The following is a 14,843-nucleotide window of genomic DNA, read 5'->3' on the forward strand; positions in this document are numbered from 1 at the left end:
CACAGCAGTTTTTTAGCTGTCGGCGTTGTGGTCAATTTTGACATGGTATTTCGGCGTTGTGGTAACGACCCCGTGAAAACACGTGAATTTGCTCGTTACCGATATTAGATGTTAGGCCCTCCTCACACGGGGATACTGAAGTTGCTTAGATACCGCGAGACTCGGCGACCGAGCGACTCGTCATGTAGATAGGCATGGCGTCACTCAGACGGCGATACTGGAGTGGCGGAGACTGGAAGTCGTAAGCAACGTAAATCCCGGCGACTCAGCATGCTGGTCTCCACGCTACTCCAGTAGCCTACGCGGCGCGATACTGTATTGTAGCGAACAATGGGCGAGCAGGCGTTTAATATCAAATTTGTAAACGAAGTTGAGAAACACCCAGAACTCTATAACTACAAGTTGAAAGGGTATTCAAAAAAGGATGTGACTGACAAAGCATGGAATGATGTCGCAAAAGAAGTGCAACTCACAGGTAAGTTGACAATATCTTAAACAACAATAATTAGATATAAAATATCTATCATAATAAACTAACTTGTGAAAAACCAAAATGTATATGTAAACAGCATGTTTTATATTTAGTATCTCACAAATACATTATTAGTAAAAGAAATATAGTTTTTATACAATGGTTATTCGTCCTTCGAAGAAATACCTTATTCTAAAACGTTTGTAACGTATAAAAATTACTTTCTATTGATATCTTTTCTTGGTTCCCAAGGGAATTACGCATGGTTTTTACGAACTTCGATAAAACTTACCACATGTTCAAAGTTGTTGTCATACTCACAGTAACCTACAAAAACACATGAAATACTTTAATACCTAATTAGTTATTGTAACAGTACTTCCACTGCCATGGAACAGAAGCCCGGGGTGTTAGAAAATAGTTTGCCAAGTAATTCCGCACTTCATGAGCAGTAGACCGATCATGTAACGTTAGGTCTTCTAGTGGCTGTGGATTGATGTTGGGCGTTTCTGAGTTGCCAAATGGTTCACCAGCAAAATATTTAATACCTTCACTTTTCCGAATGAAGTTGTGAAGAATGCAGACAGATTTTATTACATCAACCACTCTTTCCGTAGTTCGGCAGCGAATAGCAGTGTTCAACACTTGGAACTTTTCTGCCATCATTCCGAAAGCGCACTCCACTGTTTTCCGTCCTCTGCTCAATCTGTAATTGAATATTCTTTTAACATCATCAAGTGTTCTCTGAGGGTAAGGACGCAGCAAATATTGTGACAATGGAAAGGCCTCATCTCCAACAAAGTAAAAAGGAAAGTCAATCTCATTGTCGTCATCTGGTAATCGTGAAGGCGGTGGTATGTCTAGTCCTCCATTTGCAATCCAGTGTTTGACAGCTGATGCGCGAAACACTCCTCCATCGCTGTTTCTACCTGCATAGCCAGTTTCAATAAGAGTGAAGAAACCATCTGCATCACTGCTAGCCAGCAGCACTATTGAGTGATACATTTTGTAATTAAAGTTACTTGAGCCAGTTCCAGGTAATTTTTCTATTCGAATATGCTTACCGTCCAATGAACCCAAGCAATTGGGTAAATTCCACAGTGAATAGAAACGCTGTGCTATCATTCTCCACTTTTCTTCTCCTGGGACAGGCATGTAGGACTCTTTCAACGATTCCCAAATTAATTTGGTAGTTTCTCGTATGATGTTGATAACTGTGCTTTCTCCTCTAGCAAAGTACATCGACAGCGATACAAATGTACCTCCTGTTGCCAAATACCTGCAACAAAGTTAAATTAAATTTTACTTCATAATACATTCCCCATGTACCATTTATATATTTTTTCTTCAAATAATAAACATATGTTGTATATATCTGGATTATACTTAATACTACTTCACTTTTGTATTTGTTTTTTGTTTACTGTAAATTAGTTAGGAATTCATCCATTGCAACGATTTATATTTATGTGAACAATGTTGTTTGTTTTCAGTTAACGAATGCAAAGAAAAATGGAAAAATCTCCGTTCAGTTTTTGTCCGTCACATAAAGCCACCTCCAAGTGGTTCAAGTTCCAAAAATAAGAAACCATATTATCTATCGGAGGCAATGAAATTTACCCTACCATTCATAAAAACGCTTGGTACACCATCGGGGAATTTGCCAGAAGTCATCAATGAACAAAACCTGGAACACAGTTCATCTGACCCAACACAAAATACGGAAGACGTTGCGGCTGAAGAGGAGGAATATATCTCAGATAACGCAATACTAACTACAACACCACAACTTTCCCTTCCTTCACCTATGCTGCCAAATACTGACTTCTCGCAAGAACATGCTCATCATTCCCAACAAATGACTCATGATCCCTTTTCCAACCCAAAAGATAATTTATCAAAGCGTAAAAAGCAAACAGTGACGGAAGTGGACAAGTCCTTTATGGAATACATGAATGCAAAGAAAAGGAAACTTGAATCGAATTCAAACGATGATAGGCAAGTAAAAAAGTCGTTTCTTCTAAGCCTTTTACCAGAAATCGAACCTTTGACAGATGCACAAATGAAATCATTCCGACGTAGGGTTCTGCAGCTTATTGATGACATCACGAATCCAAAAGACATGCACCAACACGTACCAGCTTACCAACAGACCCCAACTTACTCCTACAGTGTTTCCACGCATTCATCGTTGGCTACAGATAATGCTTCAATTTGTTCGTCGCCTGGAAATCAAACTATTCCACAGAAAGTACAAGATACTGAAACGCAACAGTATTTTGAAGTCATCCAAGAGACTTTACAATATGAGCAGGAACATAATGTGATGTGATGTTTTGTTGGGTGTGTAAACATATAACTTTGGTGTACGTGTTTTTATCTCTATTATGTTGTTTATTTTTGTGTTTACAGTCATGATTTGAATGTTTGTGTAATGGGTATTCTTTAAATAGTTTATATATATACATTTTTTCTTTTGCAGTACATTATTTGAATGTGTATTTCTTAGGTATATTTGAATTAAACATTGGAATGAATTTATGCATAAGATATGTTTATACTTTCACCTTTCAGTTGACTGGAATACTTGGGTATAAATAACTTTAGATTATTTAACCTGTTAACGTTAAAGTGCACATTCTTAAGATCCATACAACAGCCATTTTCCACAGATAAAATAAGTAATTGCGGCCTCAAGTTAAAATGCATACATTGTTTTTATTCGCCAAGCATCAGTATATACGTTAAAATACTTGGAAAGAAATAGATTTGTGTTGAAGGGAAACATTTAGAAGTGCCTTAACAAAAATTCGTAATAATTTGTATTTCTTAACTTACTTACCTCAAAGTTATCAGCAATCGTTCACCGGGGCTCACGCATTCCCTCATAGTGGTATCCCTATAATACATCGCAGGTGTAACAATTTCCGTTAACATTTGGTAAGTCTCCTTCGTCATTCTGTAGAAAGCGATGAATTTTGAGTCTGTCTCTTGCAATTCTTTGGCCGCGACAAATAATCTACAATTAATGTTCCTTTCTATATATGGATGAACCCACAATCTTTTCCTACTTCGTTTTCTATAATGTTGATAATATTGGATAACAATATCACTATCGTCACTGCTGTTATCACTGGACATTACATACAATATATAGGCACTTCACGGTTCCACAAGATACTCGGGCTGTACTCACGATGCATTTTTTCCTCCCAGTCTCTGATATTTTAGTAGCGTCATGTGAAGATAACGGGCGACTAGAGTCACCCAGTCACACAGTTGCCTAGTCTCCAGGCTACCAGCGATCGTTTTGTAGGCAACTTCAGTATCCCCGTGTGAGGAGGGCCTAACACGTCTCTGGAGAGAACTAGAAGACTCGCACGCATGTTTTCGTTGTTCGCACATAACAAGGCTGGTTGGTGTCTGCGAGCATTCCGCCGGGAAGCCAGGGCTGGGTGACGTCACAGGTACGGATAAGCACGGGGATGTTTGCACTGCGGGAGGAATCCTGGCAAGCCGCGAGGGTAGACGCGCAGCGAAGGCGGTGTCGGCGAGGCGGGGTGATAAGTGCGGCGATCGCTGGTGCTTCTAGCGCGGTGTCGCCTCTGTTGAACTGGCTAGCAGTTTTCTCGTCGTGCATAGGGGAGCTTTAAGATTTTGAGCGGAGTAGATGTATATAGTTCATCCTGGGACAGGGGAGGGGGGAGGGGGATCCGGGGATCCGATCCAGCTACCTTAAGGCTTCGCTTCATCACCCATGTTGGATTACGTCACTTCCGCCAGCCATACACGCACGAAAAAGTGTCCCGTTACATTCATCAACCATGTACGCAAGAAAAAATGTCCCGTTACGTTCATCAGCCATGTACGCACGAAAAAATGTCCCGTTACGAGGGACAGACCAGCTCGCCAGGACGTCTCGCTATGAAAAGTATTAGGCGGTAATAAACAGCCAGGAGGTAACGAATATAAGCCTACTTCTACACGTGTTATGAACGCCGGATACATACGGCCAGGCAACCGTGTGTTTTGGCGCGCTCTACTTCCACGACGCGCAACGGCACCGGCAAGTTTTTATTACTACCTCCTCTCAAGTTCTGATCTCCTAATACTTCACAGCAGAGAAGCGCTGTTGGTCGGAGCCCGTAGGTACTTCCTTCGCACGCCTAACCTAACCTAACCTAAACTTACCTAACCTAACCTAACCTAATCCATATGCTAATCTATGCTAACCTAACCTAACCTAACCTAACCTAACCTAACCTAAACTAACCTAACCTAACCTAAACTAACCTAACCTAACCTAACCTAATCCATATGCTAATCTTTGCTAACCTAACCTAACCTAACCTAAACTAAACTAAACTAAACTAAACTAAACTAAACTAAACTAAACTAAACTAAACTAAACTTAACCTAACCTAACCTAACCTAACCTAACCTAATCCATATGCTAATCTATGCTAACCTAACCTAACCTAACCTAAACTAAACTAACCTAACCTAATCCATATGCTAATCTATGCAAACCTAACCTAACCTAAACTAAACTAACCTAACCTAACCTAACCTAATCCATATGCTAATCTATGCAAACCTAACCTAACCTAAACTAAACTAAACTAAACTAAACTAACCTAACCTAATCCATATGCTAATCTATGCTAACCTAACCTAACCTAAACTAACCTAACCTAACCTAACCTAAACTAAACTAAACTAAACTAAACTAAACTAAACTAAACTAAACTAAACTTAACCTAACCTAACCTAACCTAACCTAACCTAATCCATATGCTAATCTATGCTAACCTAACCTAACCTAACCTAAACTAAACTAACCTAACCTAATCCATATGCTAATCTATGCAAACCTAACCTAACCTAAACTAAACTAACCTAACCTAACCTAACCTAATCCATATGCTAATCTATGCAAACCTAACCTAACCTAAACTAAACTAAACTAAACTAAACTAACCTAACCTAATCCATATGCTAATCTATGCTAACCTAACCTAACCTAAACTAAACTAAACTAAACCAAACCTAACCTAACCTAACCTAACCTAACCTAACCTAAACTAAACTATACTAAAATAAACTAAACTAACCTAACCTAATCCATATGCTAATCTATGCTAACCTAACCTAACCTAACCTAAACTAAACTAAACCTAACCTAACCTAACCTAACCTACCCAAACCTAACCTAACCTAACCTAACCTAACCTAATCCATATGCTAATCTATGCTAACCTAACCTAACCTAACCTAATCCATATGCTAATCTATGCTAACCTAACCTAATCCATATGCTAATCTATGCTAACCTAACCTAATCCATGCCAATCTATGCTAATCCATGTCAATCTATGCCAATCCGTATGCCAATCTATGCTAATTCGTATACCAATCTATGCTAACCTGTATGCCAATCTATGCTAATCCGTATGTCAATCTATGCTTATCCATATGTTAATCCATGCTAATCCATTTGCCATTTTGTATTTCTAGTAATTTCCACCAACTTCGAATCATGTCGTCACCATTGCAATTTTCGTTACGGTCGCCATCTTGAAAATCCGCAATTTTTATGTTAGAAAATCGGGAAAAATTTTAAAAATCATTAAAAAAATTAAATAATCGAATTAAATAAAAATCTTAAAAACCACTGTTGCAGTTATTGTTACGGTCGACATCTTGGATTATATAAATGTTGCATATTTCGTTACACCCGCCATCTTGGTTGAGTACCATATCATTCTTACACTTTTCGTTAAGACCGCCATATTGGGTCCTATTAATGTTACAATTATCGTTATGGTCGCCATCTTTAAATTTAGACACCATCTTGAAAATCTTTATTTATTATACGATTTTAATGAAAAAAAAAGTTCAAAATTCATCAAAAAATTAACTTAATAGAATTCTGTTTATATCGATTCCCGTCCTTGATTCGAAACCGGCGAGGGCAAAAAATATAAAATCAACAGATCCTTCCTCCACAGAAGCCACCTTCAGACTGACCTACCTCCACCAATAACAAGGTATTTACCATCAGCTGGTATGACGTCACCACACCTTTGACCTTGACCTTGACCTTGACCTTGACCTTTGACCTTGACCTTGAAATTTAACCTTAACCTTGAAATTTGACCTCGACATTGATCTTTGACTTTGACCTTGATGTCCATCACGGATCCGTCATTTTATGTTCAGTACATGCTAGCGGTCATTGCCACCATCATGTTTTCGTCTGCTGGAGGTCACCATATTGTGTGTACTTGTCTTACCATCATGCAAATTCTATTCTAACATGCTACAGTGCAGTAATAATTTATTATTGCTGAGGTGCCCACCATCTTGAAATTTGACCGCCATGTTGAAATCATGTAATTATTTAGTTAGAAATGCGGGAAAAATTCCAATAGTCTCCGAAAAAATCAATTATTAATTTACAAATTGAATCGATGGATCCATGTCCACGGTTAGATTCTTGACCAGTGACAGTTGTAACTAATTATTAAATAAATTTTAAATTCTTTTTTCCGTTACCTTTCGCGGAGTTTATTAATCATAAGTCAATATACCTAACCAAAGAATTAATACAGTGACGATAAGCCTATCATGAAAGTCTAATTTTTGAATAATCTGAATAACCTATAAGCCGTTCATGTACAAAACCGCACATAAAGAACAATTGTCTTCAGTCCATGAGACCGAGTCATGTCATTATCAGACGTATAGGCTAGTCATTTCAGGACCACATGACCTTCGTCGTTAGCTAATTATATTCAATTAATCCATCGTGACATTTTTATACATTCTAAAGGAGCAAGTAACCTTGAAAAATATTTTAGTAACACCAAGAGGTGATAAACTAGTAAATATTCAATCACTACATTTTGTACTACGCGCAATCAACAAAAAGGAAGCACCATCAACGAAAAGACAGCACCACCAACGAAAAGGCAGCACCGACTACGAAAAGGCAGCACATTTGGAAGCACCGACTACGAAAAGGCAGCACATTTGGCAGCACCGACAACGAAAAGGCAGCACATTTGGAAGCACCGACAACGAAAAGGCAGCACATTTGGAAGCACCATCATCGAAAAGGCAGCACATTTGGAAGCTCCATCAACAAAAAAAGGCAAAAAGGAAGCACAAGTTACGAGATCTAAGTCTTAGTTAGAAATCAGAATACAAGAAATAAAAACATTAAATTCTTATAATTTAAATTATTTATTTTATTGCTTTACATTATACAAATGCAAGTAAAACAAGCCATTATTGTATGTAGCCAGCATTCCTCAGTTCCTTGAGTATGAAGGATATTTCTTTGATGCACGAATAGTTTCCTGCACAAAGCGAACCATGTAAAAGTCTTAGCCGGTCAACCAATATGTTTGGATCTTTCCATGATGTGTAATCAATCTCTTCTACCACCATCTTCCTTGCACCTTTATAAATATTACGATCTCTGGTGTCTTCCGTTTTACCACCAACCTCAGGGTAACTTTCATGTTTGAGACGGTGATCATCACAAGCTTGATCAGATTTATTTAATATATCACGTCGTTTCCACCGTTTCGGTCTCAGGACACCGCCACATTCTTCGATCTTGGCAGCTTTAGGTGTTTCATCATAGTCTATGTCTTTGTCAACAGCCTCAGAGTCACTGTAACATCACACGGAAAAGTTCAGAACTCCAATTCGCTGTGAAACCTTTCTCAAAGACACCTTTCTGCTTGGAGATTCTCACAATGTCACCAACATTAGCTTTATGCTTGCGTGTATCTTTCTTATTCGTGTTGGTGAATACAGTCCCAAGCAGACGATCATCCTTTACATCTGTCGATGGTACATCCTCCATCGAGTACGACGTTAAAGTCGGTAAAGATGCCATCGAAGTCTCAAGAACAGGCAGTTACGCGACTTATGCACCAGAAGAAACAAACTAGGTGATCCGTACACCGTCGACGGCAGTAACAAATTGGGCGTCCTGCTGTCTAGGACTCGTTTTTATACATTAACCGGTTTGAATAATACGCTAGTCAAATCAAGAACAATTTACTAAAATACTAGAGTCAAAACAACATTAAAAAAATAGAAGTACCATCAACAAAAAAGGCAGCAAATTTGGAAGCACCGACTACGAAAAGGCAGCACATTTGGAAGCACCGACAACGAAAAGGCAGCACATTTGGCAGCACCGACAACAAAAAGGCAGCACATTTGGAAGCACCGACTACGAAAAGGCAGCACATTTGGAAGCACAGACTACGAAAAGGCAGCACATTTGGAAGCACCGACTACGAAAAGGCAGCACATTTGGAAGCACAGACTACGAAAAGGCAGCACATTTGGAAGCACCGACTAAGAAAAGGCAGCACATTCGGCAGCACCGACAACGAAAAGGCAGCACATTTGGCAGCACCGACAACGAAAAGGCAGCACATTTGGAAGCACCGACTACGAAAAGGCAGCACATTTGGAAGCACCGAATACGAAAAGGTAGCACATTTGACAGCACCGACAACGAAAAGGCAGCACATTTGGAAGCACCGACTACGAAAAGGCAGCACATTTGTAAACACCATCAACAAAAAGGAAGCACAATCGGAAGCACATTCATAGAAAAGGAAGCACAATCGGAAGCACAATCACAAAAAGGAAGCACATTTGGAAGCACAATCACAAAAAGGAAGCACATTTGGAAGCACAATCCACAAAAAGGAAGCACATTTGGAAGCACATTCAACGAAAAAGGAAGCACAATCATATAAACAACGCACAATCGGAAGCACAATCAACAAAAAGGAAGCACAATCGGAAGCACATTCATAGAAAAGGAAGCACAATCGGAAGCACAATCACAAAAAGGAAGCACATTTGGAAGCACAATCACAAAAAGGAAGCACATTTGGAAGCACAATCCACAAAAAGGAAGCACATTTGGAAGCACATTCAACGAAAAAGGAAGCACAATCATAGAAACAACGCACAATCGGAAGCACAATCAACAAAAAGGAAGCACATTTTGGAAGCACCATCAACAAAAAGGAAGCACATTTTGGAAGCACCATCAAAAAGGCAGCACATTTTGGAAGCACAATCAAAAAAGGCAGCACATTTGGAAGCACCATCAACAAAAGAAGGAAGCACATTTTGGAAGCACAATCAAAAAAGGCAGCACATTTGGTAACACAAGTTACGAGAACTAAGTCTTAGTTAGAAATCAGAATGCAAGAAATAAAAACATTAAATTTTTACTTTTAATATTTAATTTATTTCTTAAGATTATACAAATAGAAGTAAAATAAGCCATTATTGTATGTAGCCAGCTTTCCTCAGTTCTTCGAGTATGAAGGATATTTCTTTTATGCACGAATAGTTTCCTGCACAAAGCGAGCCATGTAGAAGTCTTAGCCGGTCAACCAATATGTTTGGATCTTTCCACGATGTGTAATCAATCTCTTCTACCACCATCTCACTTGCTTGTTTATTATAAATACTTTTAATATCACAATCGTCCCAGTGATCATAATAAGCGTTATCAGATTTATTTATTATAACACATCGTTTCCATCGTTTCGGTCTCAGGACACCGTTACATTCTTCGATCTTGTCAGCTTTAGGTGCTTCATCACAGTCTATGCTTTTGTCAACGGCCTCAGAGTCACTGTTACAATCACTGTAGAAGACATCCTCTTCACCCAGATTACCATATGAATTCGATATCGATGATGTCGAAGTGCCATTATCGTCTTCATGCTTCCTTTTTAGGAGTCCATCATTTTTACAAAGTAAGAAAGATCTACTTGAATTCGACTGGAATGTATTCTCACTTTTCACGTTAAGGATTCTTCCATTGTCTCCATTCTTCCATAAATCATCATCGTCCTTCAATTTAAGTTCTTCGTCGAGATCGGAAGAGCCACGAACATAATCTCTCTCAAGACAAGGAAAATTATTGTCGTAATGCAGATCACTATTCCTTAGTCTAGTAGATCCATCGTTGTACTCTGGCTTGTACGCAGGCTTAACGTTACAAGTTCTGTCATGTCTTTTTAAGCTCTCTCTCCGCGTAAACGACTTGTTACATCGAACGCAACTTATCATATTGCGTAGTGGATTTTTAACACAGTCATTCTTCTGGTGTTGTCTTCCATTCTTTCTCAAGATAAATTCTTTGCTGCAAAACTTACACCTGTGTCCTTTCGATACAGCGACAGACACCGAATCAGGATTCATATTAGTTACTGTGACTAATGTTAGATACAAACAGACAGTTTTCCAATTGGAACCATTACTTAAATATAATTTTTTAAATATTTCTTAAGCGAGAGTTATCTCATGCAAAGGTACTTGTTGTAAGTAGTTCTGCTTTTCAACAACAGATGACACCACGTATTGCTTGCAGGTAAATATTATTTCTTTCTTTCATGCGGGATGCAGGATTCTCACTAACGATCGCAATACAGGGATGGCATCGCTAGACTCCAAGGAGAAGGTAGTTTGTTCATCCAGTTAGTGTTTCTCAGATTTCTCAGGGTATATATTATTATTATATGACTGAATAATGATTTTTTTTAAAATTCCACCTAAAAAAAATAAAATAGAAGCACTCAGAGAAAACCATCAGGGATGATGTTTATAAACGACATCATCCCTGATGGTTTTCTCTGAGTGCTTCTATTTTATTTTTATTAGGTGGAATTTTAAAAAAAATCATTATTCAGTCATATAATAATAATATATACCCTGAGAAATCTGAGAAACACTAACTGGATGAACAAACTACCTTCTCCTTGGAGTCTAGCGATGCCATCCCCGTATTGCGATCGTTAGTGAGAATCCTGCATCCCGCATGAAAGAAAGAAATAATATTTACCTGCAAGCAATACGTGGTGTCATCTGTTGTTGAAAAGCAGAACTACTTACAACAAGTACCTTTGCATGAGATAACTCTCGCTTAAGAAATATTTAAAAAATTATATTTAAGTAATGGTTCCAATTGGAAAACTGTCTGTTTGTATCTAACATTAGTCACAGTAACTAATATGAATCCTGATTCGGTGTCTGTCGCTGTATCGAAAGGACACAGGTGTAAGTTTTGCAGCAAAGAATTTATCTTGAGAAAGAATGGAAGACAACACCAGAAGAATGACTGTGTTAAAAATCCACTACGCAATATGATAAGTTGCGTTCGATGTAACAAGTCGTTTACGCGGAGAGAGAGCTTAAAAAGACATGACAGAACTTGTAACGTTAAGCCTGCGTACAAGCCAGAGTACAACGATGGATCTACTAGACTAAGGAATAGTGATCTGCATTACGACAATAATTTTCCTTGTCTTGAGAGAGATTATGTTCGTGGCTCTTCCGATCTCGACGAAGAACTTAAATTGAAGGACGATGATGATTTATGGAAGAATGGAGACAATGGAAGAATCCTTAACGTGAAAAGTGAGAATACATTCCAGTCGAATTCAAGTAGATCTTTCTTACTTTGTAAAAATGATGGACTCCTAAAAAGTAAGCATGAAGACGATAATGGCACTTCGACATCATCGATATCGAATTCATATGGTAATCTGGGTGAAGAGGATGTCTTCTACAGTGATTGTAACAGTGACTCTGAGGCCGTTGACAAAAGCATAGACTGTGATGAAGCACCTAAAGCTGACAAGATCGAAGAATGTAACGGTGTCCTGAGACCGAAACGATGGAAACGATGTGTTATAATAAATAAATCTGATAACGCTTATTATGATCACTGGGACGATTGTGATATTAAAAGTATTTATAATAAACAAGCAAGTGAGATGGTGGTAGAAGAGATTGATTACACATCGTGGAAAGATCCAAACATATTGGTTGACCGGCTAAGACTTCTACATGGCTCGCTTTGTGCAGGAAACTATTCGTGCATAAAAGAAATATCCTTCATACTCGAAGAACTGAGGAAAGCTGGCTACATACAATAATGGCTTATTTTACTTCTATTTGTATAATCTTAAGAAATAAATTAAATATTAAAAGTAAAAATTTAATGTTTTTATTTCTTGCATTCTGATTTCTAACTAAGACTTAGTTCTCGTAACTTGTGTTACCAAATGTGCTGCCTTTTTTGATTGTGCTTCCAAAATGTGCTTCCTTCTTTTGTTGATGGTGCTTCCAAATGTGCTGCCTTTTTTGATTGTGCTTCCAAAATGTGCTGCCTTTTTGATGGTGCTTCCAAAATGTGCTTCCTTTTTGTTGATGGTGCTTCCAAAATGTGCTTCCTTTTTGTTGATTGTGCTTCCGATTGTGCGTTGTTTCTATGATTGTGCTTCCTTTTTCGTTGAATGTGCTTCCAAATGTGCTTCCTTTTTGTGGATTGTGCTTCCAAATGTGCTTCCTTTTTGTGATTGTGCTTCCAAATGTGCTTCCTTTTTGTGATTGTGCTTCCGATTGTGCTTCCTTTTCTATGAATGTGCTTCCGATTGTGCTTCCTTTTTGTTGATTGTGCTTCCGATTGTGCGTTGTTTATATGATTGTGCTTCCTTTTTCGTTGAATGTGCTTCCAAATGTGCTTCCTTTTTGTGGATTGTGCTTCCAAATGTGCTTCCTTTTTGTGATTGTGCTTCCAAATGTGCTTCCTTTTTGTGATTGTGCTTCCGATTGTGCTTCCTTTTCTATGAATGTGCTTCCGATTGTGCTTCCTTTTTGTTGATGGTGTTTACAAATGTGCTGCCTTTTCGTAGTCGGTGCTTCCAAATGTGCTGCCTTTTCGTTGTCGGTGCTGTCAAATGTGCTACCTTTTCGTATTCGGTGCTTCCAAATGTGCTGCCTTTTCGTAGTCGGTGCTTCCAAATGTGCTGCCTTTTCGTTGTCGGTGCTGCCAAATGTGCTGCCTTTTCGTTGTCGGTGCTGCCGAATGTGCTGCCTTTTCTTAGTCGGTGCTTCCAAATGTGCTGCCTTTTCGTAGTCTGTGCTTCCAAATGTGCTGCCTTTTCGTAGTCGGTGCTTCCAAATGTGCTGCCTTTTCGTAGTCTGTGCTTCCAAATGTGCTGCCTTTTCGTAGTCGGTGCTTCCAAATGTGCTGCCTTTTCGTTGTCGGTGCTGCCAAATGTGCTGCCTTTTCGTTGTCGGTGCTTCCAAATGTGCTGCCTTTTCGTAGTCGGTGCTTCCAAATTTGCTGCCTTTTTTGTTGATGGTACTTCTATTTTTTTAATGTTGTTTTGACTCTAGTATTTTAGTAAATTGTTCTTGATTTGACTAGCGTATTATTCAAACCGGTTAATGTATAAAAACGAGTCCTAGACAGCAGGACGCCCAATTTGTTACTGCCGTCGACGGTGTACGGATCACCTAGTTTGTTTCTTCTGGTGCATAAGTCGCGTAACTGCCTGTTCTTGAGACTTCGATGGCATCTTTACCGACTTTAACGTCGTACTCGATGGAGGATGTACCATCGACAGATGTAAAGGATGATCGTCTGCTTGGGACTGTATTCACCAACACGAATAAGAAAGATACACGCAAGCATAAAGCTAATGTTGGTGACATTGTGAGAATCTCCAAGCAGAAAGGTGTCTTTGAGAAAGGTTTCACAGCGAATTGGAGTTCTGAACTTTTCCGTGTGATGTTACAGTGACTCTGAGGCTGTTGACAAAGACATAGACTATGATGAAACACCTAAAGCTGCCAAGATCGAAGAATGTGGCGGTGTCCTGAGACCGAAACGGTGGAAACGACGTGATATATTAAATAAATCTGATCAAGCTTGTGATGATCACCGTCTCAAACATGAAAGTTACCCTGAGGTTGGTGGTAAAACGGAAGACACCAGAGATCGTAATATTTATAAAGGTGCAAGGAAGATGGTGGTAGAAGAGATTGATTACACATCATGGAAAGATCCAAACATATTGGTTGACCGGCTAAGACTTTTACATGGTTCGCTTTGTGCAGGAAACTATTCGTGCATCAAAGAAATATCCTTCATACTCAAGGAACTGAGGAATGCTGGCTACATACAATAATGGCTTGTTTTACTTGCATTTGTATAATGTAAAGCAATAAAATAAATAATTTAAATTATAAGAATTTAATGTTTTTATTTCTTGTATTCTGATTTCTAACTAAGACTTAGATCTCGTAACTTGTGCTTCCTTTTTGCCTTTTTTTGTTGATGGAGCTTCCAAATGTGCTGCCTTTTCGATGATGGTGCTTCCAAATGTGCTGCCTTTTCGTTGTCGGTGCTTCCAAATGTGCTGCCTTTTCGTTGTCGGTGCTGCCAAATGTGCTGCCTTTTCGTAGTCGGTGCTTCCAAATGTGCTGCCTTTTCGTAGTCGGTGCTGCCTTTTCGTTGGTGGTG

At 38.9% G+C, this 14,843-nt stretch overlaps 2 protein-coding genes across 9 annotated transcripts in view; one reads left to right on the forward strand and one right to left on the reverse strand.

The window, feature by feature from the left end:
- Positions 1 to 14,843, reverse strand: part of LOC134533107 (trithorax group protein osa-like) — a 132,651-nt gene that overhangs the window by 83,298 nt on the left and 34,510 nt on the right. The window lies entirely within an intron of this gene.
- LOC134533109 (uncharacterized) lies at positions 116 to 2,958 on the forward strand. Its single transcript, XM_063370369.1, has 2 exons — positions 116 to 475; positions 1,966 to 2,958. The coding sequence occupies exons 1-2, from the start codon at positions 331 to 333 to the stop codon at positions 2,802 to 2,804; spliced, it is 984 nt and encodes a 327-aa protein (XP_063226439.1). The 5' UTR covers positions 116 to 330; the 3' UTR covers positions 2,805 to 2,958.

This window comes from Bacillus rossius, chromosome 6, assembly GCF_032445375.1.
Source record: "Bacillus rossius redtenbacheri isolate Brsri chromosome 6, Brsri_v3, whole genome shotgun sequence".
NCBI classification, from domain to species: Eukaryota; Metazoa; Arthropoda; class Insecta; order Phasmatodea; family Bacillidae; genus Bacillus; species Bacillus rossius.